This window comes from Macaca thibetana, chromosome 2 (assembly GCF_024542745.1).
Source record: "Macaca thibetana thibetana isolate TM-01 chromosome 2, ASM2454274v1, whole genome shotgun sequence".
Taxonomy (NCBI): Eukaryota; Metazoa; Chordata; class Mammalia; order Primates; family Cercopithecidae; genus Macaca; species Macaca thibetana.
Window position 1 is genome coordinate 106,695 of NC_065579.1, and position 26,520 is coordinate 133,214.

The window sequence follows — 26,520 nt, forward strand, 5'->3', positions numbered from 1 at the left end:
ACAAGGCCATAGTCAGCAAAACAGCATGGTACTGGTCTAAAAATAAGCACATAGACCAATTGAACAGAATAGAGAACTCAGAAATCCAAATACTTACAGCCAACTGGTCTTTAACAAAGCAAACAAAAACAAAAGTGGGGAAAGGACACCCTATTCAACATATGGTGCTTGGATAATTGGCAAGCCACATGCCAAGAAATGAAACTGGGTCCCCATCTCGAACGTTATACGAAAGTCAACTTAAATCTGAGACCTGAAACCATAAAAATTCTAGAAGATAACATTGGAAAACCCTTCTACACATTGGCTTAGGCAGAGACTTCATGACCAAGAACCCAAAAGCAAGCGCAACAACAACAAAATGAAGATAAATAGGTAAGAAACCAACAAGTTTCGGCACAGCAAAAGAAACAATTAGCAGAGTATATAGACAACCACAGAAAGGGAGAAAATGTTCACAATCTATACATCTGAGAAAGGACTAATATCCAGAATCTACAAGGTACTCAAATTAGCAGGAAAAAAACCAATCCCTTCAAGTAAGGAACTAAGGACTTGAATAGAAATTCTGAAAAGGAGATACAAAAAATGTCCAACAAACATGGAAAAGTGGTCATCATCACTAATGATCAGGGAAATGTAAATCAAAACCACAATGTCAGGCCGTGAGTGGTGGCTCACGCCTGAAATCCCAGCACTTTGGGACACTGAGACAGGTGGATCACGAGGTCAAGAGATCGAGACCTCGCTGGCCAACATGGTGAAACCCCATCTGTACTAAAAATACAAAAATTAGCCGGGCATGGTGGCAGGCACCTTAGTCCCAGCTACTCGGGAGGCTGAGGCAGGAGAATCACTTGAACCTGGGAGGCGGAAGCTGCAGTAAGCCGAGGTTGCACCACTGCATTCCAGCCTGGCGACACAGCGGACTCCGTCTCAAAAAAAAAAAAAAAAAAGGAAACCCACCATGCCATGCCACCTTACTCCTACGAGAATGGCCATAATCAAAACATCAAAAAATAAAAAATATTGATGGGCATTTGGTGAAAAGGGAACACTTTTATATTGCTAGTTGGAATGTAAACTAGTACAATCACCATGGTAAACAGTGTGGAGATTTCTTAAAGAACTAAAAGTAGAACTATCATTTAATTCAGCAATTCCATTACTGGGTATCTACCCAAAGGAGAAAAGAAAAGATGCTTGCACTCGCATGTTCGTAACAGCACAATTCACAATAGCAAAAGTATGTAACCAGCCCAAATGCCCATCAGGGAGTAGATTAAGAAATTGTGATATACATACATATACACATACATACATATGTATCTTACGGAATACTATTCAGCCATAGAAAGGGAAAATATAATGGCATTCACGGCAACCTGGATGGGATCAGAGACTACCATTCTAAGTGAAGTAACGTTAAAAATGGAAAAGCAAACATCGTATGCTCTCGCTGGTAAGTGGAAGCTAAGCTATGAGGATGCAAAGGCATTAGAATACTACAACGGACTTTGGGGACTTAGGAGAAAAAGTGGGAGGAGGGGAGGAATAAAAGACTACAAACTGTACACAGTGTATACAGTTGAATTTTTGCAAGAGTGAAAAATCAGACCTTGTCAACGACTTTCACCAGTAGGATGTAACTCCCTCATGCTTAGCATTCCAATAATGGAACACTAGGCATAAGGGGTTTAACACGATCATGAAAGCATAGCTATTCAAGTAACTAATTGTACAACTGATTTTTTTCCTCATCCCTAAAACACAGTAAGGGACCAGTTACTTTAAAATACAACACAGTGACAATTTTGGCTTGTTTGTTAAGGCCATTGGGTTGGCATAAAGAAAACAAAAAGAGGCCGGGCGCGGTGGCTCAAGCCTGTAATCCCAGCACTTTGGGAGGCCGAGGCGGGTGGATCACGAGGTCAGGAGATCGAGACTATCCTGGCTAACACGGTGAAACCCCGTCTCTACTAAAAATACAAAAAACTAGCCGGCCGTGGTGGCGGGCGCCTGTAGTCTCAGCTACTCGGGAGGCTGAGGCGGGAGAATGGCATGAACCCGGGAGGCGGAGCTTGCAGTGAGCCGAGATCACGCCACTGCACTCCAGCCTGGGAGACACAGCGAGACTCCGTCTCCAAAAAAAAAAAAAAAGAAAAAAAGAGAAACAATAGTAACATGAAATAGAAACAGCAGCAAGAGAAAATGAGGAACAAGATGAAAAGAAAAATACACAGACTAAAAAAAAGAAAAAAGAACAGGTGCAGCAATTAGAAGACATATGATACCTTTTATCTCCTCCCCAATTCATGACATCTGAAAAAGTTCAAGGCTCTCACAACAAAACACAAGGAAAAAAGGGCCGGGTGCGGTGGCTCACGCCTGTAATCCTAGCACTTTGGGAGACCACAGTGGACAGATCACGAGGTCAGGAGATCAAGACCACCCTGGCTAACACTGTGAAATCCGGTCCCTACTAAAAATACAAAAACAAAATTAGCCGGGCATGGTGGTGGACGCCTGTAGTCCCAACTACTCAGGAGGCTGAGGCAGGAGGATGGCATGAACCCAGGAGGCAGAGCTTGTGGTGAGCCAAGGTCTGCCACTGCACTCCAGCCTGGGCAACAGAGCAAGGCTCCGTCTCTAAACACACACACACACACACACACACACTCCCCTCCCTAAATTTTGTTAAGAATGAGACAATGCTGCCACTCACGTCTGGCTCACTCACCAGCAGGAGGAGGGCACCTTCCAGAGATTACAAGAGAAGGGGCAGAGAGAACTCCTTTCCCTAGATGTGCCTCCACCACTGCCACTGAGGCCCACAGTACAGCACATGCAGATTCCTCCTCACCTGAGGTTGGGCTGGGCCCCGTAGCGCTCCTACTCCCCCTTCCCAGCCCCCAGACGTGCTGCCACCACCACCACTAGCACTGATGCCAACACAACTGCTGTTGCCCTCAATGCAGCACCCCGCCCTCAATGCAGCAGCCCACCCTACAAAGTTCCTACCACCTTGCCCCCGCAGGCACCTTCCTACCACTCCAGTCGAGCTGCAGTCTCCAGTCACCACCACCAACTGCATGAGACGAGCACCAACTGCATGAGACGAGCTGCAGAGTCACGCCATACGCAGGCTCTAGGTGTACCACACATGATTCCTCCTCCTCCTCCTCCAGTCTGGCTTGAAGCAGCTGGGCAGGCAAAACCAGAAAAGCCTAGAAAGGGACGCAGAGAGTGGTAGCGTTAGAGCCTCACCTTGTCACGCTGGCCAGAGTGGCAGGGACCAGTTTCAGCTAAGGCACTCACACCGACCCTCCAAAGCCCAGCCTCTGTTTCTGGCAAAAGCTGACCAGGAACTGGGGCCTAGAATGGGTGTGAGTGCCTTCGCTGAAACCACCGCCGGCCAGGTGCAGCCGGCCAGACATTGCTGGGCCCACCAGGGCTGCACTCCTAGGGCAGCAGGAGTAGGAGAAACTCAGACCCAGCCAGCCCTCCCCACCCAAGTGCTGGTTCCCGTTCCTGACGCCTCCACCCACAATCCCCTGTGATGCCCACTAATCCCTACCCGTAGTCCCAGGCGGTCTACGGGTCCCACATAACATGGGGGTGCCGGCCGGAGAACCATGGTGGTTGTGGGGGCCCTGCCATGCTGAAGATTGCTCGAGCAGGAGATTACGCTCTAGAGTCTGGAGTCTGAGAACGAAGAGAATCACCAGAATGGAAGGAAACCACAGCTGTTGCTGTGGCTACCACCTCCGCATCCCACCAATGCCAATAGCCTCCGAGAGCACCCCTAACCTGACCCCTGCCGCGTGCAGTGTAGCCCCCGGATAGCACACCCAACACACCCCGTACCAATTGCAGGCAGTGTAATCCCAATATCCCCCCAAACCACCCCCTCCACAGACAGTGTAGCACTCAATAGTGCCCACAACCTGACCCAACGACAGGTATTGCTGCACAAGATAGTGCCCCAAAATCACCCCGCCATGGGCAGTGATGCTCCTGATAGTGCACCGTAAGGACAGTGCAGCACCCGACAACACCCCTAAACCACCCCCCACTACCAGCATTTTACCTCCAGATAACCACCCAACCCACCCACTGCTCCGCGCAGTGCGGCAAAAAATAGCGCCCTTAACCCATCCCCCACCACCAGCAGTACACGTTAGCGCACACAACCTGCCTCCTCCCACCATCCCCACGATTGCAGGCAGTGTAGCCCCGATAGCCAGCCAATCCCCCCTCTGCCAGCAATGCAACCCCGGAGAGTGCCCCCCATCCGGTCCCCAGCCACAAGCAGTGCAGCCTTGGGCAGTGAGCCCCAATAGGACACCCAACCCCTGCCCCCAGAGGCGGCCAGGGCAGCCCCGGAAAACTCACCTACCCCAGGACATTTCTACCACTCTGACCGAGCTGCAGTGTCTGATGTCACCACCAATCACAACGAGGCGAGCCGCGGGGGCGCAGGCTCCAGCCTCCAGCATGTGTCGATGCCTCTCCCGTCTACTCGTCTTCCTGCTGGGCAGGACAGGCTCCCGCTACCAGTCGCCCTCCTACCGGTGGGTCGCCCTCACCAACCGCAACGGACCAGCGCCTGGCGCTCCAGGCGGAAACAGCTCGCAGCCGCTTTCCCTAGTTCCCCAAACCGGACACTGATCGCCGACACCGAAGAGCCTGAACTGAGCCGATGCCGGCCTCAGCGTGCTTTATATACATGCAGTGCCTGGACTACATGTTCTGATTGGATGAGAGGAAAACCTCTAGGCCTACGCTGATTGGACTTTATCTTCATGCTGTGATTGGTTGTCTTAAGGCTTGCTCTCATCCAATCAGAGCATGATGATAAAGTGCAATCCGAGTAGGCCTGGAGGTTTTCTCTCATCCAATCAGAACACGCAGTTCAGGAATCCTCCTGTATATAAGCTCGGTGCATGAACGCTGCTGAAGGGAAGTCAGCGCCTTCCAGGTTCCCGTATTTTCCCGTAGAGCTGCTCGGTGCCTGCTTAGAGGACCCGGAATGGGTAATCACAGGCCTATGCTGGAGGCTGGACCCGCTGCCGCGCGGCTCGCCTCGCTGAGGTTGGTGGCGGCGGTGGCGACGGGAGACGGCAGCGCGGCTGGAGCGGTAAGACCAGGAAATAGTTTTGGGATAGATGGAGGGAGGTAAAGAGGGTGATTAGTGCTGAAGGGAAAAGAGGATAGCGAGCAGGAGAACGCGTTGCAAAAAGACAGTGGGGAAAAGGTGGTGGGAAAAAAAGTTTTTGGGTAGATGGAGGGGAAAACAGGGTGGGGAGCAGAGGGAGGGAAAGTTTTGCAGAAAGACGGTGGGGAAAAAGTTTATAGGTAGTCGGAGTTGGAAAAGAGGGTGGCAAGTGGGAGGAGGAAAGAGGGTGGTAGAGGGGGAAATGGGGGCGAGCGGTAGGGAGAGAAGGTTTTGTGAAAAGACAGTGGGGAGAAAAGTTTTTGGATAGATAGAGGGAGGGAAAGAGGGTAACAAGCGGGGGAAGGAAAAAGAGGGTAGCCAGCGGGAGGAAGACAAGGTTTTGCAAAATGATAGTGGGCAGCAAAGAAAGACGGTGGAGAAAGAAAAGACGGTGAGTAAAAAGTGTTTGGGTAGATGCGGGGGGAAAGAGGGTGACGAGGAGGAGGAAAGAGGGTGGCGAGAGGGAGCAGGGAAAGAGGGTTGGGAAAAAAATGGGAAAATAATTTGGGGTAGATGGAGGGCAGAAAAGAGAGTGGCAGGCAGGCTAGGGCAGAGAAGACGACGAGTGGGAAAGGGCGGAAGACTGTGAAAGACGGTGGGGAAAATTCTGGGGGGTAGATGGAGGGGGGAAAGAGGGAGGTGAGCGGAAGTGGGGAGACGGCTTTGCGAAAAGACTATGGGGAAATGTGTTCGGGTAAATGGGGAAGGGAAGGAGGGTGGCAAGGAGGAGCGGAGGAAAAGACGACGAGGAGAAGTTTTGGGTAGATGAAGGGGGGAAAAGACAATGGTGAGCAGCAGGATTGGGGAGAGTGCTTTGGGAAAAGGTGGGGGAAAATGTTTTTGCTTAGATGAAGGAGCAAAAGAGGGTGATGACAGTGGGACGGGGAAAAAGAAGGTGGCCAGGGAGAAGGGGAAAAGACGGTGGGAAAAAACTGGGGAAAGTGTTTGGGAAGATGGATGGGGAAAAGGGTGGTGAGCGGGAGAGTAGAGAAGGCTTTACAAAATGGGGAAAAAATGGTGGGGAAAATGTTTTGGGGTAGATGGAGGAAGAAAAAGGGTGGTGAGGGGGAGGGGGCAAAGACGGTCGAGAAAAGAAGGTGGGAAAATAGTGGTGGGGGACAAAGGTTTGGGGTAGATTTTTTAAATCAGATTATTTGTATTTTTGCTTTTGAGTAGTTTCAGTTAGTTATGTATTTTGTGTATTAACCCCTTGGCTGATGCACAGTTTGCAAATACTTTTTCCGTTCTCTGAGGTGTTTCTTCATTCTACTGATTGCTTCCTCTGCTTTGCAGAAGCGTTTAAATTTTACATAATTACGTCTTTGCTTTTGTTGCTTGTGCTTTTGAGAAGTTTAATGTAATGACATCTTTGCTTTTGTTGCTTGTGCTTTTGATGTCTGTTTGAAAATTCCTTGTCCTCATCAATTTCATGAAGCATTTATTCTATGTTTTCTTCTCTAGTAGTTTCATAGTTTGAGGTCCTACATTTAAATCTTTATTTTGAGTAGATTTTTGTGTATGGTAAGATAACGGCCTAGATGTATTCTTGTATATGTGGGCGTTGGGTTATCCTAGCACAGTTTATTGAACAAATGTGTGCTCTTGATGCCTTTGTTAAAAATGAGTTGACCATAAATGCGTGAATTTATTTCTGATTTCTCTATTCTGTTTCACTTGTCTATGTCTGTCTGTCATTCCTTCGTTTCCCTGTTTCTCCCCCACCCCTTTTTTTGATAGTACCATGCTGTTTTGATAGTAACATGCTGTTTTGATAGTACCATGCTGTTTTGATAGTACCATGCTGTTTTGATGATAGTACCATGCTGTTTTGATAGTACCATGCTGTTTTGATGATAGTACCATGCTGTTTTGATAGTACCATGCTGTTTTGATGATAGTACCATGCTGTTTTGATAGTACCATGCTGTTTTGATAGTACCATGCTGTTTTGATGATAGTACCATGCTGTTTTGATGATAGTACCATGCTGTTTTGATGATAGTACCATGCTGTTTTGATAGTACCATGCTGTTTTGATGATAGTACCATGCTGTTTTGATGATAGTACCATGCTGTTTTGATAGTACCATGCTGTTTGTTTTGATAGTACCATGCTGTTTGTTTTGATAGTACCATGCTGTCTGTTTTGATAGTACCATGCTGTTTGTTTTGATAGTACCATGCTGTTTTGATAGTACCATGCTTACTATAGATTTGTAGTATGTTTTGAAGTTAGGTGTGATGCCTCCAGGTTTTCTTTTTATTCCAGATTCTTTTGTCTATCTGAGGTATTTTGCATTTCCATGTGAATTTTAGGATTTTTTTTTCTATTTCTATGAAGAATGTGTTTTGTAATTTAACACGCATTGCATTGATTCTGTAGATCACATTAGGTGATATAGATATTTTATGAATATTCTTCTAGTGCATGGGCACGGGATATCTTTCCATTTACTTGTGTCTGCTTTAATAGCTTTCATCTATGTTTTATAGTTTTCATTGTGGGATCTTTTGTCGTTGGTTAAGCTTATCCCTAAATATAATTTTTTTGGTAATGAAATAGCTTTCTTGATTTCTTTCTTAGGTATTTCACTATTGGTACATGGGTGTGCTACTCATTTTTATATGTTGATATTGTATCTTGCAACTTGACTAAATTATTTCTAGTAGGTGATTTTGTGGAATCTTTACAATTATATATATGTGTGTGTATATATATGTGCACATGATCATGTCACCTGCAAACAGAGACGGTTTGACTTCCTTTTTTCCAATTTGGATGCCTTTCACTGCATTCTCCTGTCTAATTGCCCTACCTAGGACTTCCGGTACTGTGATGAATAAAAGTGGTGTAAAAGTAGCCACACTTGTTCCGGGCGTTAGAGGAAGAGCTTTTAACCTTTCCCCATGGATTACGATGTTAGCCGTGGGTTTGTCATATATGGCCTTTATTGCACCGAGATATGTTCCTTCTGTACTTACGTTGTTCGGGTTTTGTCATGAAGGAATGTTGATTTTTATTTTTTTCAGCATCTGCTGAAATGATTGTATGGTTTTAGCTCTTGATTCGCTGAATGTGATGTCGCACATTTAATTATATGTGTTTTATTGAATCATCCTCATATTCCTGGGATGAATCCCACTTGATCAGGGCAGATCATCTTTTTATTGTGTTGTCAAATGCAATTTTCAAGTATTTTGCTGAGGATTTTTTTGCATCTGTGTTCATCAGGGATATTTAAAATGCCTGTGGTTTTCTTTTTGTGTTATTTCCTGGTCCGGTTTTTGTACCGGGGTCATGCTGTCCTCATAGAACAAGTTTTGAAGACTTCCTTTCTCTTCATTTTTTTGGGGAATATTTTGAGTAAAATTGGTATTAGCTCTCTTTTAAAAATGTTTGGTAAAATTCAGCAGTAAAAACCATGATTGTGTTTTGTTTGACGGAAAACTTTTTATTGCTGCTTTAATTACATTACTCATTATTGGTCTGTTCAGGTTGTTTTTTGTTTGTTTGTTTGTTTGATATGGAGTCTTGCTCTGTCGCCCAGGCTGGAGGGCAGTGGCATGGTCTCAGCTCACTGCAAGCTCCGCCTCCTGGGTTCACACCATTCTCCTGCCTCAGTCTCCCAATTAGCTGCGACTACAGGTGCCCGCCACCACGCCCGGCTAATTTTTTGTATTTTTAGTAGAGACGGGGTTTCACCGTGTTAGCCAGGATGGTCTCAATCTCCTGACCTTGTGATTCACCCGCCTCAGCCTCCCAAAGTGCTGGGATTACAGGCATGAGCCACCGTGCCCAGCCTCAGGTTTTTTATTTATCATTCTATCTTGGGAATTTGTTATGTGTCCAGAAATTTATTCACTTCTCCTAGATTTTTCAACTTGTTTTTACATAGGTGTTTTTAGTCATCTCTTAGAATCCTTCATGTTTCTGTGTTATCAATTGTAATGTCTCCTTTTTCATCTATGATTTTGTTTTGTTTTTCTTTTCCTTAGACTAGTTAAAGCTTGTCAATTTTGATTTTTTTCTGAAAGATCCAGCTCTTTGTTCCATTGACGTTTTGTATTTTTTGTTTCTATTTTTAAAATTTCTTCTCTAATCTTTATGATATTCTTTCTACTAATTTTAGCATTTTATTTTTCTCGTTTTTCTCATTACTTGAGGTGTACTGTCAGGTTGGCTATTTGAGATCTTTCTACTTTTCTGATGTAGGCGTTTATAGCTATGCCCTTTTCCTCTTACAACTGCTTTTGCTGCATCCCACAGGATTTGTTATGTTGTGTTTCTATTCTTTTTTCAATACATTTTTTATTTATTGGTTGTTCATGAGCATGTGTTTTAATTTCCATATATTTGTAGAGTTTTTCCTCCTGCTACTGATTTCTAGTACTATTCCACTGTGGTCAGGAAAGATACTTGATATGATTTCAGTTTTTAAAAATGTGTTGTGACTTGTTTTTTGGCCTAACGCATAGTCTATCCTGGAGAATAATCCATATACTATTCAGTGGAATGTGCATTGTGCAGTTGCGGAGTGGAAAGCTGTGTAAATGTTAGGTCCATTTGGTATAGAGTACAGTTTAACTGATGACGTTTTGTTGTCTAGATGATCTGTCCATTGAGGATAGTGGGGTGTTGATTATAGTGGAGTGCTGAGGTATTCTATTACTGTATTGCCATCCATCTGTCCTTTAAGGTCTGTTAATATTTGCTTCTGTATTTAGTTGCTTGAGTGCGGGTTGCATATGCACTTACAATTGTTAGGCTGCTGTTTACTTCTTTTTCATTTTATAATTATCTCATTTTTTTCTTTTTTTGACGCAAGTATATATAATCTAAGTACAGCTACTTCTGCTTTTTTGGTTTCCACTGGTATGGGATATCTTATCATCTCTTCACTTTCAGTCTGTGTATGCCTGTAGGTGAACTGAGTTTCCTGTAGGCAGTATGTAATTGGGTCTTGTCTTTTAATCCATTCAGCCACTCTGTCTTAATTGGAGAATTTAATTCATTTATATTCAAAGTTATTACTAACAGGTAAAAACATACTACTGCCATTTTTTACTGGTTTTCTGTTTGTTTTGCTGCTCTCTCTTTTTTCTTTTGTTCTTTCTCCCTTCCTCTTTTCTCTCAGATCTCTCTCGCTCTCTTTCTTTCTTTTCTTTCCTCCTTCCCTTCCTTCCTGTCTTTGTTTGTAGTGAGGTAATTTTTTCTGGTAGTGTGTTTTAATTCCTTACTTTAAATTTTAGGGTGTCTGTTATTGATTTTTGTTTTCTGATTACCATGAGGCTAAACAACGTGATTATAACAAGTTGCTTTAAACTGAAGAAAACTTAGCTTTGATTTGTCCCAGCTACCCAGGAGGCTCAGGCGGGAGGATTGCTTGACCCTTGGAGGCCGAGGTTACAGTGGGTTGAGCTCGCGCGACTGCACTCTCCAGCCTGGGTGACAGAGTGAGACCTTGTCTCACAAAACAGATAAATAAATAAATAAACAAAACAATAGCTTATAATGAATTCTGATTGTAAATTTTGAGCTGATGATTGATAAGGTATAAAGAAGACAGTGAAAATCATTCATAATCTCATTACCCAAATATAACTACTCCTAATGTTTTGGTACATATGCTTCCTAATTCATAACCCTCCCTCTCTCTCTCTCTCTCTCTCTCTCTCTCTCTCTCTCACACACACACACACACACACACACACACACAAAATAGATACATTTTACACACAGATACAATTTTATTGTAACATTTTAAGAAAAATGGCTTTGTAATTTTTTGTTTAAAAATATGGTGAATATCTTTTGTGAATAATACTCATATAAAATCTTATACATCTTAGTTTTAAGATTGTGGTTCCTGCTCTTTGAGGTGGCAGGTACACTTCTTGCTAAAACAAATCATCTCGGTGTCTTTGATTTTCCTTCTGTCCCTTAGGCTATTGCTTTTGGAAGTAGGGCCTGGATCTCCCTCCTGTTTGCTTGGGGGTAAACACATGGTATCATGGGGTTATGAACACATGTTGCCTGTGCCAGATAGCAACACTGCCTCCAGTCTTGAAAATAAAGGTAATGTAAGAGTTTTTGCCCTCTGATTAATTCTAAGATGTAAATAAAGTGGGTTTAGATCATTGTAGCAAATGATTTAGATATAACTCTGTGTGTTCCTTTTAATTAAGAGCTCAAGATTTCTATACAGTATGTGTATTGTGGGCTTTATCAGTAAAAATATAAAAGCTGATACTGGGTGAGGTAAGAAAATGAATAGGTTTTACTATCACCAGGAAAAGGTATCATCCATACACTCTTGCCAAGGAGACATGAATTACTTAAATTGACTTCTGGATATTTGAGTTTGAGAATGATAATGTTAAGTTGAATTTTTTTTGGCTGCTAATAGAATGTGAGGTTTTACTGCTTGATAATATTTCTTTTAGTAATTGATTGTGTGTGTTAATGAACCTTCCTGTCAAAAGCAAAAAACTGAAGAGGTTCAAGGGAGCATGAATTATTAACATCTCCTTTAAACAAATAGGCTAGATTTTTTAAAAATTTTCTTTTTGAGACAGAGTATTACTCTGCTGCCCAGGCTGGAGTGCAGTGGCAACATCTCTGCTAACTGCAACCTCTGCCTCCCAGTTTCAAATGATTCTCCTGCCTCAGCCTCCTGAGTAGCTGGGATTACAGGTGCCTGCCACCACACCCAGCTGATTATTGTATTTTTAGTGGAGATGGGGTTTCACCATGTTTGCCAGGCTGGTCTCAAACTCCTGACCTCAGGTGATCTGCCCTCCTCGGCTTCCCAAAGTGCTGGGATTACAGGCATGAGCCACCGCGCCTGCCCATCACCTTCTTACTTGGAGTCTTGTGTGAAACACACCACGGAATTCACATTTACTTACAGCTGGGGGAAGCTGCCCACCTTGTGTGATAAGGTTGGAGCCTGTCTGCCACACCTCCCTGTGTGTCTCCACGTGTCCTCAGGCCTGCTGGGGGGCTCCCTTGCCCTGGTGTCTCATGCAGAGGAAGGACGTGGCGTGTGTGGACAGCCAGCCTGGCGGTGGTGCGTAGTGACTGCCCAGCCAGTGGAAGCTGCTGCTCTTGCCTCTTCGGACTGTCCCTCCCCTGTCTAGGACGTCACTTCATCGAAACACTGCAGGTTGAGCCCAGTAGGAAAATGAGAACTGCTCTTTTTCTTTCTTTCTTTTTCTTTTTTTTTTTTTTTTTAAATACAGAGTCTCACTCTGTTGCCTAGGCTGGAGTACAGTGGTATGATCTCGGCTCACTGCAATCTCCACCTCCAGGGCTCAAGAGATTCTCCTGCCATAGCCTCCCAAGTAGCTGGGACTACAGGCACGTGCCACTATGCCCAGCTAATTTTTCTTTTGTATTTTTAGTAGAGACAGGCCAACCTAGTCTTTAACTCTTCTTTTTTTTTTTTTTTTTTTTTTTTCTTCTGAGATGGAGTCTCACTCTGTCTCCCAGGCTGGAGTGCAGTGAGTGGCGTAATCTCGGCTCACTACAAGCTCCGCCTCCCGGGTTCACACCATTCTCCTGCGTCAGCCTCCCGAGTAGCTGGAACTACAGGCGCCCACCACCACGCCCGGCTAATTTTTTGTATTTTTAGTAGAGATGGGGTTTCACCGTGTTAGCCAGGATGGTCTTGATCTCCTGACCTTGTGATCTGCCCACCTCGGCCTCCCAAAGTGCTGAGATTTCAAGCGTGAGCCACCGCACTCAGCCTAGTCTTTAACCCTTGACCTCAACTGATCCATCTGCCTTGGCCTCCCAAAGTGCTGGGGTTACAAGAATGAGCCCCTGTGCCCGGCCGAACTTCCCTTTTCTTTCCTTTTCTTGGTATTTTGAAAGTGAACAGCCATGGAACAGCTTTTTCTTTTTCTTATTTTTTTTTTTTTTGGTAGAGACAAGGTCTCCCTAGGTGGCCCAGGCTGGTCTCAAACTCCTGGACTCAGCAGCCGGTGTTTTCAGCTGGTGCGGATCCAGCTGGTATGCTCGTTAGGCTTCTAGCTGAAGGAAGTGTCCACTGTAATCTCGCTGGCATCCCATCACCTTCCAGAAGCAGGGCGTCCGCCAGCTGTGTGTGCTCTTGGCCCCTGCTGAGCCTGTGCGCGGAGTGCTCGTCTTGCCTGTTTCCCAACCCCTTGTTTTGGGTGAGATCCCCGCCCAGCTGGCACGGGAAGGAGGATGGGGAGTGGCCACCACTGTGGTTTGTTGCACAGTGAGTTCGGTGGCTGTCCTGCCTGGGCCCGGCACCCGTATTTCTCCCGCTTGGCTGCAGCTCCAGCCCTTCTCCGTCCCCCGTAGCTTCCTGCCCAGTCCCACACCTCACAGAACTCCAGTGTCCCCTCCCCTAGACTTTTACACACTCCTGGTAAGTCGGGCCCGGGACCCACAGCTCCATAATGTGAACTGTACACGGCCTGGCGGGTCAAGGTGCTAAGGTCGCCCCTCACCTTTACGAGACCTCAGCTTATACCGGGTGTGCAAGCTCTGGGGCCCTCAGAGCCCAAGCTCCCCGCCTGAGGGTCTAGGGCTGTGGCCTCACCTGCCCATAGTCCTGCAGTGACCTCTGTCATGAGTCCAGCCGGCTCGAGCCGGGCGAGGAGCAGCAGTACCTGGACACGCTGAAGCAGCTGTCCAAGCACATCAGTCCCCCGCACCGCGTGGTCAACAAGATCGACAAGAACGAAGGTGGGCTGCGGCCGGGGTGGAGGCCAGCGCCCTGGGGATGCCACTGGGCTCGTGTCTGAGTGTCCCCTCTGCTGTCCCAGACAGAAAAAAGGACCTGAGCAAGATGAAGAGCCATCTAGACATTGTGACAGGCCTCTCCAAGCTGTGAACTTTGCCCACTGCCCACGGACGGTCCCCAAGGGCAGGGGTGGCCCAGCTGTGGACGGGCACTTGGTAGTGATGTGGGTTTAGCAAAGGCACCAGGCAGCTCTTTGGGACCTGGACAGAGGCCTCCAAGACTCCACTCGTGTGCTGGCCTTTGAGTCCAGGCTTCATCTTGGCCAGTGCCCAGCCTTTGCCCTACTCCTGACCACTGCTGTGGCCCTCACGCTGGCCATCACAGCCAGGCCTCATCCAGCCAGTAGCTGGGGGCCCAGCTTGCGGTGGCCTGACCATCAGCTGGCTGTGATGGGCCTGAACCTGACCTGGAGTTCTGCCCCTGACTTCCCAGTGACTGTGGGCAGGCAGCTGCATCTCAGTTACCCCATTTGCAGCCCATGTGTGCTGTCATGAAAATGAAACAAGACGGTGCTGGTGAGAAGCAGGTGGAAGGCAGGGTCACTGGCCACAGGCTGCTGTGAGCTCAGGCAGCACCTCAGAACTGCATGGGCATTGGCCTGTACCTCCCTCTCATCTCAACTCAGGCTGTCCCCGCACCCCCATCTAGAAGCATCTCTCTGTTCTGCTTGTCTGGATAGAGTGCCAGTCCTTATTGGGCGGTCCTCCGGGCCTTCCTGAGTTGATCCTTAGGGTTATAGGACTGGGTGGGACACGGATTGGCCTAGATGCGACTGAGGCCTTCCCAGCCTGGTCAGGGGCCTGGCCACTGTCCCTTCTCTTGACTCACTGCCTCACTGCCAACAGGGATGGGCAGCTCCTGAGGGTGAGGGCCGCCTGCCTAGACTCTGGGTCTGGGAACAGCTGGTCAGCTGAAGGGAGCTCCTGCAGAGGTTTCTGAGGGCGGAGGTCCAGTGGCGGTGGTTGGGATCCCAGATCCGAGCCTGAGACCAGCCATGTCTCCCAGCCCTCCAGCACGGAGCTCAGCCTGAGTTCCTTCTCTCTGCAGGTCCCCTGAAGACCTTGCCAAAGTGTGACATCACCCTGGAGAAACTCAAGAATGACATGGCAGTGGTGAGTGGGATGCTGGGGACCCCTAGGGGAACTGGGGCTCCCCCAAGAGCTCCTGGGATCACCACAGCAGGGTCCTTCCAGGTCAGGGCGGCTGGGTGGGGACTGGGCCTGACCTGAGACCCTGCCCACCAGGCCTCTTCCAGGCCAGGTTTGCTGTGTTGGGTGGGAACATGGGAGAAGTCACCCTCTGTCTACGGCCCCCATGGGTGCCTCTGCCACCCGGCCCAGAGGAGTCAGGGGCTGTGGGGGTGGGGGATTACACCCAGGATTGGCCAGCATTGTCTGCACAAGGGTGGAGGCTGAGAGAGAGGCGTTGGGAATCAGGCTGTGAGTGAGGACGGGCCCGGGGTGGGAAGGCCCCCTAAATGAAGAACCCTCGGGTCCTGGGCTGCTGACCGTGCCCATCTTGCCTCCAACCCACTGCCCCGGTGCCGCTGACCAAACAGCAGCACCTGTGCCAGCAGCTCCTGGATGCCATCCTGGCCAACATCTGCTCACCTGTCTTCAGCCATTCCCTGCGCATTTGCTTCAGCCATGACTGTCATCCACGGCCCACTCATCACGTACATCCAGCTGGGCTGGGCTTTGTGGAGGGCAGCTGGCCAGCCCTGGGCCACATGTGCCCAGTGTGGTCACCATGCTGCCTTCTCAAGGCCCCGGTGGTATGCACCCAGAAGCATAGGCTTGAGGACGACCAGCGGCAGAGCACCCCCAGCGTGCTGCAAGGCGAGGTGGCCAGGCTGGACCCCAAGTGCATGATAAACCTGGACCCTTCTCACTGCAGCTACGATGGCACCGTCCACTCGATCTGCAAGTTGGGCGAGTGTCCAGGAGCGTCAGGCTGGCGCTGGTTAGCAAACCTTGACCGCAGCCCCAGGCCTCTGCCGTTTGAGCCGGAGGGCACAGTGCCCGGACCCCGCCCTGTGTTCACGCTCTGCAGGCTGTCTGCCCTGTCTTCACATACACCGAGCTCAGGACAGACTAGCCATGTCTCTGCCCCCGCCGCCAGAGCCCACGCACCCTCATCTCCCCAACACAGATGTGGCTCTGCTTGCCTGTGGCCCTAGGGAGGTGGTGGGCAGGACCTGTGGGTACCCATCAATGCAGGGCACTCCGGGCTTCAGGTTTGGAAATCTGAGAGTCAGAGAGACCTCCAGGCTTTGCCACAAGCCTCACCAGAACCTCCTCGGGTGTGAAGAGTCCTGTTCGGGAGCAGAGTTGTAAGGCAGGGCAGGCCGGGCCTTGTCCAGTCACAGGTACAGCCTTGTGTGTTGCAAACGACAAGGACCTCCCAAGTGTGCCACCACGTGCCCACCGACTGCCGTGCCCAGAGTCCGCGATGGATGGACCGACAGTGGCTGTACAGTGGGCAGACCCAGAGGAGCTGTGTGGGGGCTCAGGGCAGGCAGGGGTCGTGCGGAAAACCAGGCTCCCAGTGCAGTAGGGACAGCCTCTGTGCACTCCAGCCCCTCCCAGCTCAGGCCCTTCCATCCCCTTTCTGGCTCGCCCTGTGCTGACAGGAGCGGGTTGTCCACCAGTGAGAGAGGGTCTCTGCTCTCTCCTGTGTCCTTTTGCCCCTTCATCTTGTGTCAGGTCAGCTGTCCAGGGTGGCTGTGTTCAGTGGCCGAGGGGTGAGAAAGCTGCGGTTTAAGGACAGACCCTGCTCTTCCAGAGCCCACTAGGGAGCTCAGCGCAGCTGACGTGTTCTACCAGTAGCTTGGGCACACAGGGCCCCATCTAGGTGACATGGCACCAGAGAGCCACGTTGACAGGGATCAGTCTCCCTGAGCCCAGAGCTGGCACACAGCAGAGCCAGGGCTAGGTCCCCAAGATTGTCAGAGGCAAAGCCCTGGGCTCCAAATTCCATTCAGATTCAGTTCTTCACTGATGATGAGGCTCTGGGAGGAGAGCCCTACAGCCAGGCAGGCAGCGTGCAGGGCTCCTCCTGGTGTTTCAGCCAATCCTGGTGTGCAGGGCGGGTGTGCAGGGCCTGGGTGCGGTGCCGACTGCCTCAGGCTCACGCCCACTGTTCTGTTGCAGGCACCAAGCCCTTCCTCAGGTCGGTGCACCACTGCGTGACCTCCAGGCTGCCACAGCTCCCGGACAAGCACTCGGTTACCACCTTGCTCAACACCTGTGCCCGGAGCATCCACCAGGCCTGCCTCCCGGCTGCCTAGCCAGGACTGCAGGGATGGCCCGCAGCCTCATCGGGGCCAAGGACACACGCCTCCTGTCAGACACTTCTAGGTGTTCGCTCCATGGAGAGCCTGGAGTTAGGTTAACTTTCCTCCTTTTCTGCCTTGGGGATCTGCCAAGTGAAATCCCACACTTGCACAGACTGAGACGGGCGCAGTGGAGCAGGCTGCCTGCAGGGCAATGGCCGTCTTCTTGGAGAAGGTGTTCCATGTGACTTCCTCCACAAAGCCGGACACGGTCCCCAGCCACCGTCCTCGGGCTGCTCTCACCGCGGCCTGTCCAGGGTCCGGGTCTGTCTCAGCAGCATCAGGGTGCGCTCAGGGTGTTAGAGCGTCTCGTGTGTGCTCGACACACCTCTGCTCCTTTCTATAGGAGAACACGGAGGACATAGGAAACTCTTCAAACACACGTGGGATTCTCTGCTCACAGTTTGGGGTTCAGGCTGCGCTGCTTTGGGCAAGTGGGGCACCCCCTGGAGAAGCCCCTGAGTCCAGGGCACAGGCTGCCTATCGGAGGGAGGGCTGGCCGATGGCTGCTGCCGGCTCCCTGCCACCCCCTGGGCTTCGGCCCTTGTGGCATTCCTGCTCAGCACTGTGGGGCCCCCAGGGAGCAGGGGCATCAGGGATCGTGCTGCCAGCACCCCTGTGCCACTTGTGTAAGGGCCGTGTCCATTGTGATGGATGAAGAGCGAGGCCCTCAGGACCCGCGTCCTCAGAACACCACGTGCTGCACCACCCAGAGAGAGCCTGGCAGTGGGCGGGGCCCCCATGCAGTGAGTGCCTCCCTGTGTTGCCCGCTCACCTGGGCACCGGCCAGCAGCCCTTTGGTGATGAGGTCCTCCCTTTTTATGCGAACTACCCCATCATCTGTGATTGTTATAATCTTGTGACTCCTGTGTTTGTCAGGAGTTGTCACTGTGTCCCCCCTCCGTGAACCTGGGCCTGCTGTCCTGTCAGGATGCTGTCAGCCTTGGGGCCGGCACTGTCCACTCTGGCCCCGGGCCTCAGCTCTCCTTTTCTAACACACCATCCCATTCCTTGGCCTGGTTCATCCCCCAGCTTCCTGGCAAAGTTTCTGCTCCCTGAAGCAGGGAGAGGTTGAGATTAATGCCAAGGAAGTGGGGCCATGGGCTTGGGAAGACTGTGGCTGGGTGAGGGTGGGCGCTAAGCTGGCCACCCCACCCCCGACTGGACATGTGCTGTGCTGTGGTGGAAGGGGTGGTGCGGGCATGTCCACACCGTTCTGGAGATGGCCCTCCAAGGAGGAGGCCCGCCTGGCTGGACCTCTTTGCAGTGCTGTCAGGGCAGGAGAGGACAGCCTCTCGCCCCCAGGAGCATGTAGTCTGGGCAGGAGACCAGAGTGATCATGTGTTTGGAACGCAGCTCCAGCCCAGCCAGGGGACCAGAAAAGCCCTCCTGCCTCCAGGGAGGATGTGCACGGCTCTGCCAATGCGCCTCTCCCAGGGCCACTGACAGGTCCCGGATGAGCAAGACTGGGCTGCCCAGGCAGGTCTCTGCAGACAGCAGGGGCTGGGCTAGGAGCCAGGGGCGGGGAATGGGAAGGGACACGACGCCTGATAGCCAGTGAGGAACCAGGCATACAACTTGGAAGTAAAGAAGCTTTATTTTCAGTTTCAACAGGTAAAGCGATACCTACTTCATCATGTGCTTTTTATGTAAATGCTAAATAGCAAAATAACAGAAAATAAATGGTTAGTTTAGAGATCAAGTACTTTATCTATTTCAAGTGTCATCTATCTTGGAATTCAGCCAGGCCTAAAGGTAGTGAAGTGTCAGGAAATGCTATAGAGAACCAGTCTCCAGCTGCAGGTTGGTGGGCCTGGCACTGACCAGATGTGGGAGGCTCAAAGCACTGAGCGGTGCAGGCGCCGTTTCTGCATTGCTTGCAGCCTCTTCTGCCTCTCGGCAAAGTTGTTCTTCGGGGTCTGCTTCAGGGCAGGCAGGACGGCACGCTGCGCCACAGGCGGGCTCAGAAGCAGGCTGGGGGCGGGTAGAGGGACTGTCACTGTGGGCATCCCTGGGAGTGGAGTGGTGTTGGAGTGGGGCCTGCGTGGCCCTCACCGGGACCTAGAGAGGCCTCCGCGTGCTCTGCTTCTGCACCGCCACCGTCCCTTCCCTACTCCCTCCCTTCCCCACTCCCTCCCTTCCCCACCCCCTCCCTTCACCACCTCCTCCCTTCCCCACTCCCTCCCTTCCCCACTCCCTCCCTTCCCCACTCCCTCCCTCCCCCACTCCCTTCCTGGGGCCCAGGCTGCAGGGCTGCCCCACTGTCCCCATGCCCATGGGACTCACCATTTCTTCGAGAGGCCCTTAGTGGAGACCTTAGGAAAATGCATGGCTTCCTGGTCCCTGGGTGAAGGAAGAGTCAGCAGTGAGCTGTGGACAGGTGCCCAGGGATGGGGCAGGGGTGCACCAGGCACTCACCTGGGAGAGCTAGACCCAGCCTCCTCTGGGGCCGCCTGGGGCCTCTGGCTCCTTTCCAGGAGGGACCTGAGGTGCTGCAGCTGAAAGGCAGGGGCAGGGGCGTGGTGGGGCCTGTGGCGGCGCCAGACTGCGCAGGGCCAACCCTACCACCCAGCCTCACCTCCTGGGTCTGCAGGAGGTTGGTGTTCCACAGCTCGCGGATGAGCACTTCGCACTGCTTCAGCGTGGTGGGTTTTCGCAGGTGAAGGGGCAGGCTCATTGGGGGGTGTGCCCCCACCCCCATCATCTGCCTGCCCTGGTGCTGGCTGCTCCCCATACAGGCCGCGCCTGCGTTAGAGGCCTCTGCTTTCTCCTTTCTGAAACAGTCATTGCAGCAGCCAGAGGTGACCTGCCCAGGTGTGTCTAACCACTCCCCCGGCATACCTCCCCCGGCAGCGTCCAGGCCCATGTGGGGGAGGGCCTGGTTCCCTTCTCCCACTCGGCAGGGTGCTCTGGGCACCAGGTGGGGGTCTCTGGGACTGCAGCCTGTCCCTTTCTCCCCTCTGAAGGTGCCCTAAGGGTCAGATGGGCTTCAATGGGTAACCAGCTAGCTGCCAGGCTGCTCTTGGTCGTGACCCCACACCCAGTGGGGCCTCTTGCTCCAGGCCTGGTCTCGGGATGTGCAGAGATGCAGGAGCCTGTCCTGCTGGTTGCGCTGCTGCAAGTGTGCACTCTAGCATCCCAGGGCGGTCCCAGAAACTCAGGGATCATCAGAACCTGGTCCTGCTCTGTCCTGCTGGCCTAGTGCCCTTCAAAGGCAGGCTGTGGCCAAGGGGCAGCAGGAGCGCAACTCACTGTTCTTGGTGAGAACATTACTTTTCTCTGAGAAAGTGGTTTGGCGGCTGCTACTGGCCCCCTTGTGGGCTCAGGTCAGCACAGGACCGCCGGGGGAGGGAGGAAGACAGCGCCCACCGATGGGTAGAGCGTGGCCGTCATCCGCTGTCATGAGTCCTGGGGACAGGCCCCTGGAGCTAGGGGCAGAGCAGCTGGCTGACTGCAGGGCGTGAGCCTCGTAAATATAGTCATGGGGCCCTTCGGGTGCAGGCAAGCCTTACCTGGCCTGCCCTTGCACCCCAGGAACCTTGTCTAGCTTGCTGTTGTGAAGTAGGGGCTCCTCTTCCAGGTCTGCCTTCTGGGGGGCGTCAGCTTTCGAATCTTGCTTGTTGAAGGAGCCGGGCTGGGGCCTGGCCTTGCCTTGAGAGTTGGCTGCAAGTCAGACCCTACAAGGCCGGTCACTGCAGGCACCAACAGTCACTGCCCAAGTTTTCCAGGATCAGCTGTGTGTACCCAAGAAGCCCCTGCCCCTGCCTCAGTTTCCTCCTCTGTAAAGGGAGCCTGCCTTGGACGGTGCTGGGGGGAATCAATGAGCTTCTGAGGGTGAAGCCCATGGGTGGTGCCTGTGAACACTAGAACAACCAAGATAGTGGAGGCTGGCCCCATTTTGGGTAAAATGAAACCGCACGAGAGGCTTGGGCCCAGCCTGCGTGGGTTTCCTCGGCAAGGACAAGGCCCATCTAGCGCCTGGGCCCATCCCAGGAACGGCGCGGCTTAGGGCTGGGCTGAGGAAAACGTCTGGCATCCAGCGGAGGCACAGTGGGGAAAAGAGGCTCTCTGCTCCCGGCTCACTTTGCAGAAGGTGCCATGAGCCCAGGGCTCTGTGGGCAGTGCCGTCCTTCCTGTGTCCTGCCTTCTTGTGGCAGGAATACGGCCAAGCAGGGCTCCTGCTGGGCAGCCAGGGTACATCCTCCCTGGAAGGCCACCCGGGGAAGCCCCTCCTGCCTGCCTGCTGCCTCGCCTGGGGTGCCTGCCGTGAGGCCTTACTGCCCTGTGTCTGGCCCCGGTCCTGCCCAACCCCCCTTAATCCCCTCCTGGTGGCTTCAACTTGCAGGGCTCTTTTCCGCCGCCCCTTCACCCCCAAATCCTTGAGCTTGGCCCAGCAGAGGGGGCCTGGGCAGCACCCCTAGTGGCCACCCAGGCTGGGGTCCCCGTGGGACACTCAGCCCTGTGAGCACGTGGACGCCAGCCTGCTCACCTGAGTTAGAGATGGACTTGACAGATGGGAAGCTGGACGTGGAGAGGCTGTCTGCAGGAGAGCGCAGCGTCGGTGCTGCCGCCTGCAAGACGCCCGTGCTTGCCTCCTGGCCTGTGTGTCCGTGAGGGGCCCTCCTTCAGCCTGGCAGGGCTGTGTCCTCCCGGCTCTACCCACACTCCGCGGACGCAGACCCAGCACGCACCCAAGGGAGCAGAGGCCCCGGAAAGGTGGTTTCCTGAGGGGCCGTCTGGAAAGCAGGAGGGCTTGGGACACATGGAACAGCAGGTCCCGAGGGAGAGCATGGCCTCTTGCTGTGTCCCCTTCCTGTGTCCCGTCAGGGCCCCCGGCACCGCAGGGCTGGGGCTGCTGGCTGGGCCGCACTTTGCCCAGAACAGCTCACTGGAGTTGCTACAGCGGCTAGGGAAAGGCCCTCCCTCGACCCCATTCTCCGTGTCTGCCTGGGAAGGGGGAGCCCTAGGCACTGCCCCAGCTGTGATGTTCCCAGGCTGGTTCCATCCACCAGTCAGATGTCCTGGTGTCATCCCCGGTCCCAAAAATAACCAGGAGTGAGCTCGAGACCACAACCCAGAATCCTGGGCTGGGTGGGCCCACTGTCGGGATGGGAAGTGCCTTGGACAAGTGGCAAGGAAACAGGACTCTGCTTCCTCCCTCTGTCCCCATGGTTGCTGCCCAGGCGGCAGGAAGGGATCCCTGGATAGAGTGTGTCCAGAGCCCCTCCCACAGGATGTCAGGACTCAGAGCCACAGGACTGGAAATCCTGGGCCTGGCCACAGCAGCAATCTGAGCTAAAGACCTAGCAGGGCAAGGGCTGTCTCAGGGGTCCCTCCCATTTCAGCTCTGCTTGGAGGAGGGAGGGTCTGGGGTGCACCCTGTGCCCACTCCCCACTGCGATGATCTCAGGCCCTGGGCTTACTGAGAGCAGCACGAGCTGTGCTTGGCTGCATAACATCGTCCAGCCACGGCTAGAGGTAGCGGCACCTGTCCAGGTGCCCCAAAACCTGTCCCCACTGGGTTGGCATACAGGGGCAAGTGCAGCCAGGTGGGCAAGGACAGTCTGCAGGCGCTTCCCTGGGTGGCAGGAGCATCCCCTCAGGCACTGAAGGGCCCAGTTCTCACCTTTCTTCTGTGATGTCTGATTCATTATGAGCTTGTAATGGAGATCTGGAAGCAAGCACAGGCTCTGCTCAGCGCTTGTGAAACCACAGCCGTTCTGAGAACAGCCTGGCCTTGCCGCTGCTGCGCCTGCAGACACTGGCTGGCTGGGCCCTGCCCCCTGGGTCCCACTCTCCACCACACCTTTGCCGTGGGCATCAGGCCAGGAATGCCCCTGCCTGTTCCCGGCAGAGTCCACCCAGCATACCCGCCTCATCCATCTGAGATGACTGGAGGGCATCAACATGGCAGGCAGGGCCTGGGCTTTAGGGGTACAGAAGTGAATTCCAGAACCCCTGGCCCTGGCGGGGTCATGATCCTGTGGGCATCAGGGACTGGGGGGGAAGCTCAAGAAGTCATGAGGAAGAGGGGTCCTCAGGCTCAAGAAGACATGGGGAAGGGTCCTGACAAAACAGACGCCTGGTGATGGGACACTCGGCACTCAGGTGAGGCAGCACTAGGGAGTGGAGCGGGAGAGAAAGCTGCGGGCACTACTGCCCTTGCTGGAGCCCTCCTGAAGCAGAAGCGAGGAGCGAAGCCACATCCTGGCAGACCCTCGTTCTGCTGGGGGAGTGGGGGGGGTGGACGGGGGGGTGGTCCGTGGGGGTGAGGAGCTGCTAAGGGTGCAGCGGACAGTGTGGGCACAGGCGAAGCGGTGGGGGGCATGCCTGCTCCTGATCTGATGTGTTTAGCTGGAGGAAATTCACTGAGCTGCGCACTCACACTTGGGCACGTTTCCCAAGTTTTTGTTTGTTTTTGTTTTGTGTTTTGTTTTTTTGAGACAGTCTCGCTCTGTCGCCCAGGCTGGAGTGCAGTGGCGTGATCTCAGCTCACTGCAAGCTCCGCCTCCCGGGTTTACGCCATTCTCCTGCCTCAGCCTCCCGAGTAGCTGGGACTACAGGCGCCGCCACCTCGCCCGGCTAATTTTTTGTATTTTTTTAGTAGAGACAGGGTTTCACCATGTTCGCCAGGATGGTCTCAATCTCCTGACCTCGTGATCCAACCGCCTTGGCCTCCCAAAGTGCTGGGATTACAAGCCTGAGCCACCGCGCCCAGCCCCCTCTATAAAGTTTTTAACAGGTGGGACTGACCCTGCCTGGAGAGAAGAGGACTGGCCGGGTCAGCAGCTGAAATGATGCTGCCCCAGGAGACAGGCGGACAGGGTCGGCATTGCCCAGGGCCACGCGGGTCTCCCTCTGGGAGGAGGGGACAGCTCGGCATGGCAGGACCCAGGGCGGACTTGCTGTCCTGTGATCCCCCAAGCCCGGGCATGTGCTGGGGTCTGTCCTGTGTCTCCCCGAGCCCGGGCATGTGCTGGAGTCTGTCGTGTGTTCCCCCTGAGCCCGGGCGTGTGCTGGAGTCTGTCCTGTGTCCCCCCGAGCCCGGGCGTGTGCTGGAGTCTGTCCTGTGATCCCCCAGAGCCCGGGCGTGTGCTGGGGTCTGTCCTGTGTCCCCGAGCCCGGGCGTGTGCTGGAGTCTGTCGTGTGTTCTCCCTGAGCCCGGGCGTGTGCTGGAGTCTGTCCTGTGTTCCCCCTGAGCCCGGGAGTGTGCTGGAGTTCATGGCTGTGTACCCCCGAGCCCGGGCGTGTGCTGGAGTCTGTCCTGTGTCCCCGAGCCCGGGCGTGTGCTGGAGTCTGTCCTGTGTCCCCCTGAGCCCGGACCTGTGCTGGAGTCTGTCCTGTGTCCCTGAGCCCGGACCTGTGCTGGAGTCTGTCCTGTGTCCCTGAGCCCGGACCTGTGCAGGAGTCTGTCCCGTGTCCCCCTGAGCCCGGGCCTGTGCTGGAGTCTGTCCTGTGTCCCTGAGCCCAGACCTGTGCTGGAGTTCATGGCTGTGTCCCTGAGCCCGGACCTGTGCAGGAGTCTGTCCTGTGTCCCCCTGAGCCCGGGCCTGTGCAGGAGTCTGTCCTGTGTCCCTGAGCCCGGACCTGTGCTGGAGTCTGTCCTGTGTCCCTGAGCCCGGACCTGTGCTGGAGTTCATGGCTGTGTCCCTGAGCCCGGGCCTGTGCAGGAGTCTGTCCTGTGTCCCTGAGCCCGGACCTGTGCTGGAGTCTGTCCTGTGTCCCTGAGCCCGGACCTGTGCTGGAGTTCATGGCTGTGTCCCTAAGCCCGGACCTGTGCAGGAGTCTGTCCTGTGTCCCCCTGAGCCCGGACCTGTGCAGGAGTCTGTCCTGTGTCCCCCTGAGCCCGGACCTGTGCAGGAGTCTGTCCTGTGTCCCCCTGAGCCCGGGCGTGTGCTGGAGTCTGTCCTGTGTCCCCCTGAGCCCGGACCTGTGCAGGAGTTCATGGCTGTGTCCCCCTGAGCCCGGGCGTGTGCTGGAGTTCATGGCTGTGTCCCCCTGAGCCCGGGCCTGTGCTGGAGTTCATGGCTGTGTCCCTGAGCCCGGACCTGTGCAGGAGTCTGTCCTGTGTCCCCCTGAGCCCGGGCGTGTGCTGGAGTTCATGGCTGTTCTGCGCTGCGGGAGCAGCGGCGTTAGGGGTGCTGGGGAGGAAGCGCTGGCCTGGGGTCCCTCCCGGCTCACCCTTGTTCTCCCGCTTCAGGTGCTCGATCTCCTCGTGGAGCTTGGCCAGCATCTCCGAGTGCTGCTGCTGCAGGAACTGCAGGCTCTTCTCCAGGTCCAGGTTCCGTTTCTGCGGGTCGCTGGGCCGGAGCTGCGGGCTCTGCGGCCCCCCGGGCTGGACGCCCACGGAGGGGCGCTGGCGCCGGCGCCGGGAGCCCGGGGTGGGCGAGCTGGGGGGGCGCGTCCCCGCCACCACCCCCGCAACGCTCATCTCGCCATCGCCGGGACCTTCCCGCGGCCGCTGCACCCGGCTCGGCCAGGCAGCCCCGCTGGGCGCCCGTCACCGTGGAAACCGCGCGGCGGCAGGCGAGGCGGTTGGCGTGGGCGGGGCCTTGGCTGCTCCTCCCGGCTGAGGAGCGACTTCCGCGGCGTCCGGGGCCCGGCGGGGGCGCGCCCGTGACCCCCGACCTTGGGGAGGCCGAGGCGGACGGATCACTTGAGGTCGGGAGTTCGTGACCAGCCTGACCAACATGGCGAAACCCCGACTCTACTAAACATACAAAATTTAGCCGGGGTGGAGGCGGCGCCAGCAATCCCAGCTGCTCGGGAGGCTGGGGCAAGAGAATCGCGTGCACCGGGAGGCAGAGGCTGCAGTGAGCGGAGATCGGCGCGCAGCCCTCCAACGTGGAAGCAGAGCGAGACTCTGTCTAAAAATAATTAAGCAAATAATAATAATAAAAGGCACCCAGGCATCCTTTCCAGCCTGGATGGAGAGTGAGACCCCGTCTCTGTAAAAATTAAAAGAAAAAAAAAAACCGGGCATGGTGGCTGGCCCCTGTAGTCTCAACTACTCGGGAGGCTGAGGCGGGAGGATCGCTGGAACCCCGGAGGTGGAGGCTGCAGTGAGCTATGATGGCACCACTGAACTCCAGCCTAGGCGACAGAGTGAGATGCTGCCTAAAAATAAGAGGCCGGGCACAGTGGCTCACGCCTGTAATCCCCGCTACTCGGGAGGCTGAGGCAGGAGAATC

The 26,520-nt window shown here is 53.5% G+C and overlaps 2 protein-coding genes and 1 long non-coding RNA gene across 5 annotated transcripts; 1 reads left to right on the forward strand and 2 right to left on the reverse strand.

The window, feature by feature from the left end:
* The first annotated feature begins 4,977 nt into the window (after positions 1-4,977).
* LOC126947936 (uncharacterized) lies at positions 4,978-17,818 on the forward strand. 2 transcript variants are annotated; one of them, XR_007723259.1, is made up of 4 exons: positions 4,978-5,140; positions 15,043-15,107; positions 15,554-16,363; positions 17,148-17,818. XR_007723259.1 is itself a non-coding variant. In XM_050779077.1 (3 exons), exons 2-3 carry the CDS (start codon positions 15,099-15,101, stop codon positions 16,172-16,174), a joined length of 630 nt encoding a protein of 209 aa, XP_050635034.1. In that variant the 5' UTR covers positions 4,978-5,140; positions 15,043-15,098; the 3' UTR covers positions 16,175-16,944. The 2 variants fall into 2 exon arrangements, 1 of the variants encoding a protein (XP_050635034.1); XM_050779077.1 differs by lacking the exon at positions 17,148-17,818 and having other exon boundaries at positions 15,554-16,944.
* Positions 17,819-18,907: 1,089 nt separating this feature from the next.
* Positions 18,908-26,041, reverse strand: CCDC74B (coiled-coil domain containing 74B). The gene is given in 9 exon segments (XM_050779071.1): positions 18,908-19,303; positions 19,616-19,672; positions 19,748-19,827; positions 19,908-20,103; positions 20,842-20,980; positions 21,819-21,886; positions 21,888-22,065; positions 22,956-23,000; positions 25,511-26,041. Coding segments are annotated over 9 exon segments (1,149 nt in total). The 5' UTR covers positions 25,761-26,041; the 3' UTR covers positions 18,908-19,167.
* Positions 24,529-25,502, reverse strand: LOC126947943 (uncharacterized). 2 transcript variants are annotated; one of them, XR_007723261.1, is made up of 4 exons: positions 25,378-25,502; positions 24,954-24,991; positions 24,803-24,840; positions 24,529-24,689 (listed from the first exon to the last, which is right to left on the reverse strand). It is a non-coding gene; the product is annotated as an uncharacterized LOC126947943 (long non-coding RNA). The 2 variants fall into 2 exon arrangements; XR_007723260.1 differs by having other exon boundaries at positions 24,529-24,726.
* Positions 26,042-26,520: the final 479 nt, after the last annotated feature.